The sequence below is a fragment of the Montipora capricornis genome, chromosome 3 (genome assembly GCF_036669925.1).
Source record: "Montipora capricornis isolate CH-2021 chromosome 3, ASM3666992v2, whole genome shotgun sequence".
Taxonomy (NCBI): Eukaryota; Metazoa; Cnidaria; class Anthozoa; order Scleractinia; family Acroporidae; genus Montipora; species Montipora capricornis.
Genome location: NC_090885.1, coordinates 31,404,748 through 31,417,558, shown reverse-complemented (window position 1 = coordinate 31,417,558; position 12,811 = coordinate 31,404,748). Strand labels below are relative to the sequence as shown.

The 12,811-nt window shown below is 41.6% G+C and overlaps 1 protein-coding gene across 1 annotated transcript in view; it reads left to right on the top strand.

Moving 5' to 3' along the window:
* The window catches only part of LOC138042895 (transportin-3-like), a 33,795-nt gene extending 22,017 nt beyond the window's left edge, over positions 1-11,778 (top strand). Inside the window, exons 16-30 of the mRNA XM_068888946.1 lie at positions 251-485; positions 1,449-1,579; positions 1,887-1,947; positions 2,853-2,944; positions 4,483-4,553; positions 4,948-5,008; positions 5,912-5,982; positions 6,084-6,153; positions 6,707-6,823; positions 7,647-7,741; positions 7,886-8,039; positions 9,703-9,778; positions 9,871-9,962; positions 10,392-10,504; positions 11,084-11,778. Coding sequence (XP_068745047.1) covers positions 251-485; positions 1,449-1,579; positions 1,887-1,947; positions 2,853-2,944; positions 4,483-4,553; positions 4,948-5,008; positions 5,912-5,982; positions 6,084-6,153; positions 6,707-6,823; positions 7,647-7,741; positions 7,886-8,039; positions 9,703-9,778; positions 9,871-9,962; positions 10,392-10,504; positions 11,084-11,144 — 1,500 coding nt within the window. The 3' untranslated portion in view covers positions 11,145-11,778. The remainder of the gene's footprint in view (positions 1-250; positions 486-1,448; positions 1,580-1,886; positions 1,948-2,852; positions 2,945-4,482; positions 4,554-4,947; positions 5,009-5,911; positions 5,983-6,083; positions 6,154-6,706; positions 6,824-7,646; positions 7,742-7,885; positions 8,040-9,702; positions 9,779-9,870; positions 9,963-10,391; positions 10,505-11,083) is intronic.
* The last annotated feature ends 1,033 nt before the right edge of the window (positions 11,779-12,811 follow it).

The window sequence follows — 12,811 nt, the reverse complement described above, 5'->3', positions numbered from 1 at the left end:
GTTGAGCATGATATCATGAATTATCAAAACCGAGGTCTGTGTTATCTGCTGGAGCCGAAGGCTGAGGCAGATAACACAGACACGAGGTTTTCGCAATTGTATACATCTTTTATTCAGCCAATTGTATTTTGTAGTGGCAGGCAGGCGACTTTCTGATTTGTGGAAAATTCAAATTGCTGGACCAGTGATCCAGCCGTAGTGTATGCGGAGGAACGCGGGTGCTTAGGATTCCAAATTATTCTCTCATCAGATGTACAACAGCTTAGTTCAGCAAGGGAACGATATTCCATGGGAGACATCAGAAGCAATATTGTTTGTCATGTCAACTGTAGCAAGGAATGTTTCACTTCATTCTGACGTTGTTGGTCAATTCCTTCCCGTGATGCTTAATCTCCCATCCAGCTGTCATATCGCCGTCAGACATAGTAACATTAAACTTGTTGGTGAACTTTCAGAGTGGATAGATAAACACCCGCAGTACCTTGGTACGTATATCTTGACGTCACAGTAGTCACGTGCATGTATGTCCCGAAATGCAACCCCAATTTTGATATCCAAGACGAAGTGTCCCTTGAAGTCTAAGCATCTGCTACCTGTTTCTAACAATAAGGTTCAGGGTTTTCGTTTGAGGCCGGAAGTTTCCCATTCTATGTCCGGTACTTTGTTGCCAATATTTGAGGGGTTTGTTTTATTTCCAAAAACGTCCCTGCTTAAGCTCCCTATTTAAAAACATTTCTTGAGGAGGGTGGGGGGGGGGGGGGTGGGTGCATGCTCCCAGATCCCCTTAGTAGCTCGCAACTACCAAGCATATCACGTCCGGTGCTTTCAGAAATATGTTAGCGTTATTTGAATTTCTGGACATATCTGACAGTAATAGATAGTTGCATTTGCTTAAGTGCTTGTGTCGGCGCTTGATTTGCCAGAAGGTGGATTCGCCGCGTTAAAATCCCACTAAGAGCTCAAACAGGTGTCTTAAATGGCCCCGAAATCATCTACATGACATTTGTGGGGATTAACCAGCTCCTCCTGTCCCCGATCTCTTGGGTTTTCGAACTTTGAATCCTTTCCGTAATACCTTACCCCACGAGCTTCAAATGCGACAAATTACAAATAGATTCTCGGCCTTTCTTTTACCACAAACATTACTCGTTGGGACATTTCGCTATGAGCACTGGTGAAAGAAAACAACTTTGATTTTAAGTTGAAAACTGAGGAGTGATCTTTTTCTTGGTCATGATTGTCCAGAGTAACAAATCATGGTAGTTTTACTGTATAAGCTGCTGCAAAAAGATTCTGGAATAAAATCAACGTTTAAACGGGATTCGAATCCATGACCCTGGACACTGCAAAGTTGAGTCTTATTTGCGCAGGTTTTATCCCTCCTTTTTGTACCAATCAATTAATATTTTATTCCCAATATCGTCCTTTGTGTGCTCTTCGTTTTTCAGATCCGGTTCTTCGGTCCTTATTGTCTCATATCCAAGATCCCAAGCTGTCTTCAGTTTCAGCATCAGCAATTGAAAGCCTCTGTATGTCGTGTCACTCTCACATGACAAAATACTTTGATGTGCTGGCACAGGTAACTATTTTTTTTTTCTTTGATTCATTAATCGAGTCCTTCACGGGAACAAATGAGCCCAACAAATTGACCTGCTCCCAACGTAGTAGTTTCATAGCTCAGTTGGCAGAGCATTGCACCTACATCGCCGAGGTCATGGGTTCGATTTGATTCCTTTGGAGCCACTTGAATTTTTGTCCATAAAAAAGTGGCAATTGCTTAAATTGTCCACGTAAGTGCGAGGATGACTCAGTTCTCTTATTCGCTTTAATTTGAAGTTGCACCTGTTCTTTGAACTTTTGAAAATTCCTTATTGTATGTCTTACAGGTTGTGGTTGCTGCAGATTCTCTGTCCATCTCTCACGACTCTTATATTGGACTCCTAAAAGGTGAGCCATGTTCCTTGGCTCTTCCCGAAAGGCGCAACTATACTTTGACATACACAAAATCAGTTTTCCTGCCTAGGTACCTTGGTACTGTTGAAAGATGTGTTAAGATTTAGTTAAAGAACGAAATGATGTAGGAAATGAACCATATATTGAACAGTGCATATGAAATCAAGTGAAGCTATGATTCTTGCTCCCAACATCAGTGGTTTCAAAGCTCAGTTGGTTAGAGCGTCGCACCGGCATCGCGAGGTCTCTGGTTCAAACCCCTTCGAAGTCCTGAATTTTTCAGGCTTCTCTACTCAATTGCTATAATTGCGTTCATAACTGCGAGGATCATAGCTTCCCTTGATTAAGATTTAATTGTAGTTTTCAAAGTAAACATTCTAGATGCCACCTTTCAGGCAGTTGAGTATTACAGACAGTAATACAGCATAGCGGGTTGTTTGCTCGTTGTAAAGAAAAGAGTTTTACCATCATATTGTTGGTTTTCATGCACGCGATCAACGGTCATGTTTTTCAACGAAAACAGAAGAAATCGTTTGCATAATAGTAGAGTTCAATTCCCGGAGGATTGGGTGGGCCCAAAGGGACAAAAATATGGCCGCCGTTTCTTTGTTTAGGGGCACAAAAATGGCGGTCGTGACGTCATGTAAAACCGAGAATAGATAGATGGTGATAGGTAGATAGTTTATTGAATATAACTTTGCAACCCAAGGGTTGAATTACGCATATGTACAGAATAAAAGACTTAAATAAATATAATATATACATACAAAGAAACATTTGAAATTTCATGGATCTTCCAGAAAGTGTCTGTTGCAAAAAAAAAAAAAAAATCCGACACCCTCCTTTGCAGGTACAAACTTACTTCTCCAAGTTCATTAGTGTTTTTTGGTTTGTTTCAGGGGTTTGTAAGGTCTTAGAAGGAATTAGTCCTGATAAACTGTCTGAAGGCTTACAATCAATATGTGGAATTCATATAACATCGCTGAAGCAGGTGTGTTCATCCGACATGATTGTTTGTTACTCCTGGATCACGTCAAACAAAAGAAATATAAATAAACGAGTGAGATCGTGAAGCAACTAATTGTAGCCCTCTCTTAGAACAGGAAAACTCTTTCGAGATTAGTGATACGATGTGGCGCGATAATTTTGATAACCCTCTGAGGCACACGAGCCGCTGTGGCTCACTCACACGGCCGAAGCTTGAACCGGTCTCTGTGGCATGAAGCGATTGAGAGTCACCCGTCGACCGGTGGCTCAGATGGTTCAGCATCGCGCTTTCGTTCGGGAGATCGCGGGCTCAAACCCTGGTCGGACCAACACTCAGGGTCTTGTGGAAAAAAGGTCTAACCGTAGGCCACGTCTCACAACAATTCCCGTTAATCAGCACTGTGGGGCGTTAAAGAACGCTGGTGTTACGGTCTCTCCTCCCTTCACATGCATGCGTTAGTTGGTTGGGTGGGTGAGATCAAATATGGACTGATAGCGGTTGCCAGAGGCGCCTTACAGGCTGACGTCTGATCTCACCCCAGAGAAAACCAAGACATGTGCGGTACCCCCCCTCCCCCCTCCCCCTTTCTTGGACGCGATGCAAGGTTATCCTGAAGCACTATGTCGCCGGTAGCCATTAATTGTGTATACATTTCATACTTATGAGTTGAGAGGGACAATGTGGAGTAAAATGTCTTGTCTAAGAAAAACAGTACCGTGACAGAGCTATATGTAGGCCTCTGGGGGTGGGAGAACTGCGAGCAAAACACTTCACCATCGGATCTCTACGCGATAGTTCTGGACCAAGCAGCAAACATGAGAAAACCTAGACAAAAGGAATCTCTTCATTATTTATTCTTGATACCCATTTGAAAACCGCACCACTATCCTTCACAATACAGTTTAATTCTTATGGTTAATTTTCTCGCTAAGCATACCCCTTTTTATTTCGATTGATTTGAAAACATCTCCTTGTTAAGCCTGAAAATGCCCATGCTTTACTGTAATTTTCATAATTCTGCGGAATCTCACCTTCATGCGCTGAGCTCCAAATTGCGTTTTGGCTTCCATCAATCAAATTTCCGAACATAGCTGGGAAGATCGACTCCACTTCCGGAAAGTGAATTGGAGTTTTTTTTTTCAGTTTACAGCTCGAATACCATTTTGATATCTTTGTAGAGGTTCTTCGTAAAAAGTAAAGAGATTCGCGCAGATGTCTTCGCTTTCCATCGGCGTCGAGTTGGAATGTACTGTTTGGTAGGTTATGTCACGAATCAATTGATTCCGGTGTCCGTTGTTTCGGGTGAACCCTCGGCTTGGCTTCGGAAGTTTGATTGATAGAAGCCAAAGCGAAGTTTGGCCGTTAGCGCTTGAAGATGCGATTCCGCAAAATTATGAAAATCACAGTTACTGAAGTCGGATTCATTACCGTCCAATTGCATTGCATACTACCCTACAACCTAGTTATCAAGCCACCTGGGAGTTGGTCATTGATGCGAGTTGATTCAATGCACTTAACGGCATTTTGCACTATCTTTGCAGATTCTTTCGGCCCCCGCCAACTCTTATCCAGACCCCACTCTCTGGTTAGACAGACTGGCAGCAACATTTAGGTAAGCCAGGGTAGATTCATAATCGCTACAGAAACGGAATTTGACGGTCCAATCTGTCTTTTTTATTATTATTATTAACGTTTAATCGCTTCCTATTACTTGCATGTTTGAACTGCGTGCATTGATCGATGGCTATTCGAGCGTACTCGTAAAAATCTCGTAAAGATGCCTTCAAATAGCTTGGATGCTCAACTATCGAACGATATGAAATGCATGAGAATCAAGGGAGCTGGTCACCAGACATATGTCCCGCATACGTCTATAGGACTAGGATGAAATATGACATTCTTGCAATCATTTTGAAGGGAATGGTGAATTCTAAGCCCGATAATTATATTTCTATAGTAACTAGGGAATTATAATAAAAAAATAACAGTGTTGCAATTTTTTGCAGGTATCTGAACCCTCAAGTAGACAATGGGAAGGTTCACCCCGCCCTTACTGTTATAGAAGAGGTGAGTACTTTCAAGTAGAAAGCAGGTGCTCATTTTCGGTGTTCAAACAAATAGCCTTACTCTTTAGCTACTAGCTTGCGAGAGAAACGGTTAGCGGAAAAAATCCCCATATTAGAGGATATGCTACATCCCTTTTGTCACTCTTGTTTACAATGGCATAAATGGCGCTGAGATTTGGCGAAATTTAGCCGAAGCCGCAATTCCAACCTACAATAATCGTCAATGGTGTTAAGGACACCTGTACATTTCTCCCCCTCTCCCTTCAAATTTCCCCCTCCCGGACAATGAAGTGCAAAAGCGCGCCATGTGGCGTTAACATCAAATTTGCGGGAACGGGCGATTGGGGGAGCGGTTTTAGTGCTTAAGGCGGCGTAAATCATGTACTTAATGCAAATAGCGGGTAAACATTGTTCATTTTTAGAAAGACGTTTCAACGAGGTCTGGCCAAGATTGTAGTTTTCAAAAGTTGATAAAGTAGTTCGTTCACACGGAATGTTATTGTTGGCATTATCGCTGACAGCAGTCGAATCTGAAGTTTGTTGTTCTTTGATGTTATTCCCCTGTTCACCGTAAAATTAACGTGTGAGACAGAGAAGCGATCCACACTTATGTGGACAATTTAAGCAATTGTCTCTTACAGACACCTGAAAAATTCATGTGGCTCCAGAAGGATTCGAACACATGACCTCTGCGGTCACTGACCTCTGTAAAATTATTTTCACTCAATTCACATTTGTTTTTGTGAGTATACTATCCAATCAGTAGCGTCTGTTTTGACTATGATTGCACTAGCAACAATGTGATTAACCGTATCAAGTTGTCACGTCTTTGGAATTCTTGCTGTGACGCTATCGGCATCTTTCATCGTGAGTGTACTGTAGTGTTGTTACCTTTGCGTTTTAGGTCTGGCCATTACTCTCCAGGATATGTGATAAATACCGTGCTGAACTGAAAATTATTGAAAGGTGTTGCAGGTAGGAAGGTTTTGTCCCAATCATGAAACAGTAGTTATTTCGACTGGAGTTGATTAGCAACAAGTTGGTGTAACTGAGAATGTACTTTCCCTTTTTTCCAGGTGTATCAGATTCGCTATTCGGTGTCTCGGTAAAGCAGCGATAAGCTTGCTTTCTCCACTAGTTTCTCAGGTGAGATGGTGTAGGGCTTGGAGACTTTTCAATTGAGGGCCAAAAGACCAAATCTGCCACCTAATAAATAATACTATAATAGTTAATAATACTAAACATAGCTACTACTAATCACGAGAGCCACAAACAATCAGACCAGCCAATCACAAAGCAGAGCAACTTCTTGTAGCCGGGGATGACACGTGCGAGCAAATCATTATTCATTGGCTCTGGTTGCCTGAGAATGTGGCGCCAAGCGTGGTGACGCACATCTCATCGATCACGAAGTAACTCTTGACGCTTATTTAATGCCCAATCTCTCGTCTTTTGCATTTTTTCGCTTCCAATATTCAGCCTCTGTCAACTTCATGCCCATACTTCCTGTGGGGAGGCATGTTATTTAAAACCTTGCCAAGTCCAATAACAGGTGGTTCCAAATGTTTCATCGAACATTTCCTATTGTGGAAACAACCCAGACTGCGATACCCACATTGAAATTTTGAATAAACTACAGGTCCGTATTGGAGCACAGATAGAAATAAAAGGCTAATACAGTGTTTTCTCTCTTTCACAGATGGTGAACGTTTATGGTACCAATCCACACTCGTGCTTTCTCTACCTGGGGAGTATATTAGTAGACGAGTATGGTGACGAGAGTGGGTGCGTACCTGGGCTAGTTACCATGACAATGGTATGTTCAACTATTGCAGATGCACTAACAAGCTGTACCCAGAGAATCAACAATCCTAAGTTAGAGGTGTACTACGCTGCGCCCTGGAGTTAGCTTCAAATCTTTGGTCGAGAAGAAGTCAAAGTTGTTATTCTTAACAATACTCTTTCTAAAATCAGCAATTTAAGAGAGTTGTCCTTAATCTTGAGTGAACTCTGTGTGTGGTTTCCTAGAGATAGAGGCTACTCCTGAAAGTTTCCAGTGCATCGATCGCGTTGAATTCTTGGATTTCATATCACCAGCCATTGTATGCTGAAATGAGGCCGAGAAATTAAGATCATGTTTGCGACTTAAGTTTCGAAGTGTCAGAGCTGTGCGCTATTCCATAATCAAGATATTTGGCAAAATATACCATATTGAGTTTAGTATCATATGAACATACCTTTGCCTCTCGCTTTTCACGCGGGCAGTTTACACCTGAAATGTAAATCGATTTTTTCATGTACGTAGCATATTTCTATGCAGCCATCGGTATGTCATGCACAGTGAACGTCTGCTCTGTTTTCGTAACAAGCATGGTAGTAAACTGAAAGCATTCAAGGAGCCGTTTTAAAAGATGTGTTAACGTAATGATAATAATTGTTTTAATTATTATTTATCTAATGTTGTGTATATTTTAAATGATAAAGCACAGTGAAAATGTTTACTTGTGACGTCACATGCTATTCTATCCAAAAATTCCAAAGTGGATTCTTCATGCGAGGTCTGGAAGAATATCCTCCCACAATTATCTTCTCATGCACAATCGTGGAAGTCTAGTCGAAACATTTACCTCTTGTTTCAGGCCCTCTGTGGACCAGCATTTCAGCTGTTAAGTCAAGATAGAGGAATGATTGAACACCCAGACACAATAGATGATCTGTTTAGACTATGCAGCAGGTGGGTTTGATTTACTGTCTAACCTACAAAACAACGTAGCATAACTCAATGATTAATACACTTTTACCATATCCCCCTCCTCCCTTCTCCTTAACCCGCGTCGTTATCCGCGGCCCCGTCAGCGTTTTCTTTTTGCATGTGCAGATGTCTTCAGAAGTTTCCTGTGGCTTTTCTCAAGTGCGAAGTTGCCACAGCTGCGATACACTGCGCTGTCGTGGCAAGTACACTAGAACACAGAGACGCCAACCTTTCTGTGATGAAGTTCCTAAAATGCCTCGTCAGTTGTGCCACGGAAGAGGTTTGATTTGTTGTCGTTGTTTGTTGTTGTTGCCACAACATGCTTGTGGTTGTGAATCCCATGTGGAAAGCCCACATGATGATGATAGCAATAATAATAGTAATGATAATAATAGATGTACGTGACTTCTTTGGAAATGTACAATTATCGGCCATTCTTGGAACTGCTCACCTGCTGCAGAAAGTGTCTAAGCTACGAGGAGTTGCTGAGACACAATCAACATTACCCAGTAGAACACCCGACAACTGGAGGGAATCGAATAATAATAGCTTTATTTAAGTGTCAATGGATTTAGTACAAGAGCAGTAATTGGGGACATAAACGAAATTAACTCAACCCAAATCAATTCAAATATTGGTTTTGGAGAGTGGAGAGCGGAAAACGGGAGTTGCCGGAGAAAAACCGCTCGAAGCAGAGTAAGAGAACCAATAAACTCAATCCACATATGACGCCTGAACCCGAGCCACATTGGTGGGAGGCGAGTGCTCTCACCACTGCGCTACCCCTGCTCCCCAAATACAGTACGATACAGTAGGTGTCATTTGTTGTATTGATTATCTTTCCCAAGTAAAAGACCCAAGAGCAAAGAATCGTAGCAATTGAAGATTTAAATGGGGTCAGACTTCAAGCACATTTTTTTGTAGTTTTCCACGCTTCTTTGCAATTTAAACTTGAACGAGGATCATTTTTCCATTAATGCTACTGCGTTTCCTGGCTGTTGTGTTCATTCGTGGACTTAAATTACGATTTTCAGTTGCAAGATCATAGACATCTTGCAAAGCCTCCAAATTGTCAGACACGAAGACCACGTTCATTTGAAAGCGTATAATCATATAATGCAGCCGTAGTTTATTCCTTAATTATTCCAATCTTATTCACGAGAATGATCTTCGCGGTTGTTTTTTTACGGCAAATGACGTGCCACAAGATAGGATGAGGTACTACGAAAACCACCGATTTGCGGAATAGGCCAGAATTATTGAGTGACTGCCCCGCTCACTTCACTTAAACATTTTGATGAAATTCCTTTCCCACGGTGTGAGCAGTAGCCAGCTTTCGCCGTCAAGGTGTATCGGAACAACCACAGCAATGTAAAGATACGTTTTTCAAGTGCAACCATGGATTCGTTGTTTAATACTTCGAGTCCAAGAAAGGTTCCCTGGCCTGAAAGGTAGCGTCGAACACAACACCTCTCAAGAATTTGAACTATTTACAAGCGAAAGTGGGCGGGGCATTGACTCAGTAATTCAGGCCCATTCCATAGATCCGTGGTTTTCGTTGTAAGAGAACGGATCCTCCATACATGGGCTTCTTCCAATGATAGTTTTTGAGAGGCGCCTGATTGGCCAGTTGTGATGACGAAATGAAGTTTTCAATATGCGCGGCATTGGGAACGAGAACTTAAAATGGCTTTACGAAACTTAGGGCCTGTTTACGTGGAGGCGGGGTAACCTGCCAAGGCGCCTGTCCATTTTCAACCCCGCATTTACATGATAGTTGAGGTAACCTGCGCGGCTGGGGTCGCGTCCTCCGCTACTTACTTGCTTTCTTATCGCATACTTTCTCTTCCCCTCCCTATCCCCCTCTTCCGTCTCCTTTTGTCCTCTTCACCATAGCCAAGTTTAAGTGGAATTGCTTTCTAAAAGTCATCATGATTTTCTAGTCTCGAGATGATACACAGGAGAGGCTTTTATTGGTGCAGCATATGCTTGCAGTCAATGGGCAAAATATAATTAATGGTGAGATGGTTTTGTTTTGTCTTTATTCTGTCAGTTTTAATTCTGTTGTGTTTGAGAACTTCTGGTGACGTTCCTTTTTTTCTCTTTTCCAGGCCTTATCCAAGCATGCGCAGGAGCTCTTCCATCGTACATGGTGCTTGATGTAGCTGAAGTGTTGTGGGAATTCATCGCGTTCTGCAGGGAGGTAATGTTCAAACGATCATTGTTATTTTGGTTCTTCGTTCTTTCTTAGATTTAAAGCTTTCTTTCTCTTTCCTTTCCCCATTTATTGCTTGATTTTCCGTTCCTTCCGTTTTATGCATGAACGAAACTGACTTGTGATATCGTACTAGATAAATTGGTCTGAAATAGCAGGTGTCTTATAGAAGAAGTAGACTATGCACGGAGACCTAAATAGTTGCTTTTAAGGATCTCATTCTCACTCAAAAAAGGACGTTTTTCATCGTCGGTCGTAAATTCAGTGCGAGTTTTCTGTCGAAGCATTTTCCGTTTTAACTGGTGACATGCTCGGGAATTTGCCCTTCAGTCGTGAGGTTCCTACTAAATGCTCAACCGTTATATCTTTGAAATTTACCAAACATAACATCTTGTTTCACGTTGTAATTGCTTACAGGAGACTTCCAAATGGGTAGAGGTATCGCTTCGGTCCATTCAAACGCAGATTGTTCCCGGTAATGTTATAGCCACCCCTCAGCAAATTCAAGAGTTCCATCAAGCTCTTATTGGGTGAGTAGAAGGTGCCGCCCCTTCCAATTTGGTTTTTGGATGGAGCTGTGAGCCGCACCCCTTTGTCGTGCTCATGCGTGCAGGGCGTTTTAAACTGCCGTATCAAGACCTATGTTTGTAGTACTTTTTGGGAGTCATTTTCTATGGCCACAAAGGGATTCTTGAATATTTTTGTGGCGATCGTGGTCTGACGAAGCTTGCGATGCTTAAGTTAAAACTGGCGGCCACTCGCTGCCTTTGGTCTTGCTTTAGAAGTGGATTTGGTTGATCATTTGAGATTTTTGAAAGATGCGGTGACACAGTCAGTTTTTAACGTATGGTTGCCAAAGGAAGCTTATGAAGGTTCATTATTCCCGAAGACAAAAATGCTCTGGCTTCCCTCCGTTTTGGCTAGATGTGGATTCCACTATTAAAGACGCGTTCGAATGTGAAACATTGCATTAAGAGCCATTCAGTGGATCTGCCAAGTATTTGTTTAAAAACTGATCCCAGGGAAGAAGAACTGTTTTGGTTCTTATATCCAGCTGGCACAAAGTGGGCGTGATTAACTCCAGACGAACTTTTTTTTTTGCTTTTCAGATCGCCAAACCAAGATGCTATTTGGAAAGCTTCAAAACGGTTTTCTCGCTTATTCAGATGAAACGATCAAACTGAATCGAGGGAATCTAAACCAGATGGCATACCCAACGCCAACCCCGCTAAATGGTCGGTCAATGTCTGGGGTCCAGCCCATCAGAAACTACACCGCCAAAAAAAACCATGCATAAAGCCCAAGAATCGAAGTTTTAAGAAAAGGAGAATTCAAGACAAATGAGCTGACTAGGACCAATGGGCAGAGATGCATTTTGAGACTAGCCTTTGAAAAACCTAAGTATTACTAAACAACACTGTGTTCTACATTTTAAACCTTCCGAAGGAATTCGAACACCGTTGTTAATTGTAGTCAGAAGAGTTTTGCCAAGAAAAACTATGCATTTTTTAATTTCTAGCATTTTTTCGTTTCCAAAGGGGAAGAAGCCCAAAAAGCCACAGAGTTTAAAGAAAACTACTTCAAGTTATTCCCTTTTAAGTTGCCTGCAAGGTTCTTCTAATTACAAAGCAGAGCTGGAATACGTTATTGGTGTTCCGGTTTGTTTCCCTTTGTTTTTTTTCTGGTACCTGTTTGTAAAGTAACTAATTATTTTTAGTAAAGTAACCAATTATTTTTAGTTAACCGAAATTAAGAATACATTCGTGTTGTGATTAAACAAGTTGCCTTGTTGGTTTGCATCTCATAACTTCTTCAACGCTTTGTATTGAAAGAGGCACGTTCTACCCTTTCAAATTTTACTTCTCTCGCCGTTTTATCACGATCCTCCCAGATGACAAACGTAGCAGACTCGTTTCAAGTGTTTGTCTAATTAAGAGGGTGGAATTACGCTTCTCTGATTTCTTCTATCTTCCCAGCACATTTCGTTTCGTGCTAAAGTACTTTTGTTCCACGCGATTCTTTTATTTTTACGACACAATCATTGTTATCTGGAAAGCATGCAAGTAATGTAAAGGTGGTTTACCATTCAATTGGGGGATTGCATTTTAAGGCTAAGCAGCAATCCAGTATTCAAGTCTCTGTACCAATTCAGTTGCAAGGCGGTTAGTTTTCAGTTAATATTAAGGAAACATCAGTCTTTGCATCAGTCTTTCTTAATTTGCGGTATGGAAGCAATTAAAACCAAACGGCAATGAGCGCTTGTCACGAGGATTACTTCAATCATTTCCTTCTCATCTTCCTTCAAAGTTCTCCTTTATTGCTCTCAGCCTGATCAAGAGTACTTTCCCATAACATTAACTCACACCCACACAGTTTCTGAAGAGTAGGATTTAGACTCCTGGTGTTGTGGTCTGTTCCCTTTTTATACACATGCGTGGGTTGGGTGTGTAGGTGAGATCCAATATGGACTGATAACGGCTGGCAGAGGCGCCCTTACAAGCTGACATCCGATCTCAGCCTAGAGAAAGAATTGTAAACCGCCTTAGCGAAACATATTAATTACCGATAGCCAAAATAAAAAAAAGGAGAAGAAGAAGAAGAAAGAAACGGACTAAACGGACTAGAGTTACGGTTCCCTACTTCGTGTTTTGGACCAGGGGAATGACTGTCTAATATGGAGATTAGACTGGAGTGATATTTTGCAAGTTGTACAAGCATTAATCATGCACAAATTTGATAGGAACCAAATCCTAAAATTTTGAATGAGAAGTATTCCTGAGCTTACTGTCGTTGTTTCCTAAACTGTTCATGGGAGCCATTTCAAATTTCAGGTAGCT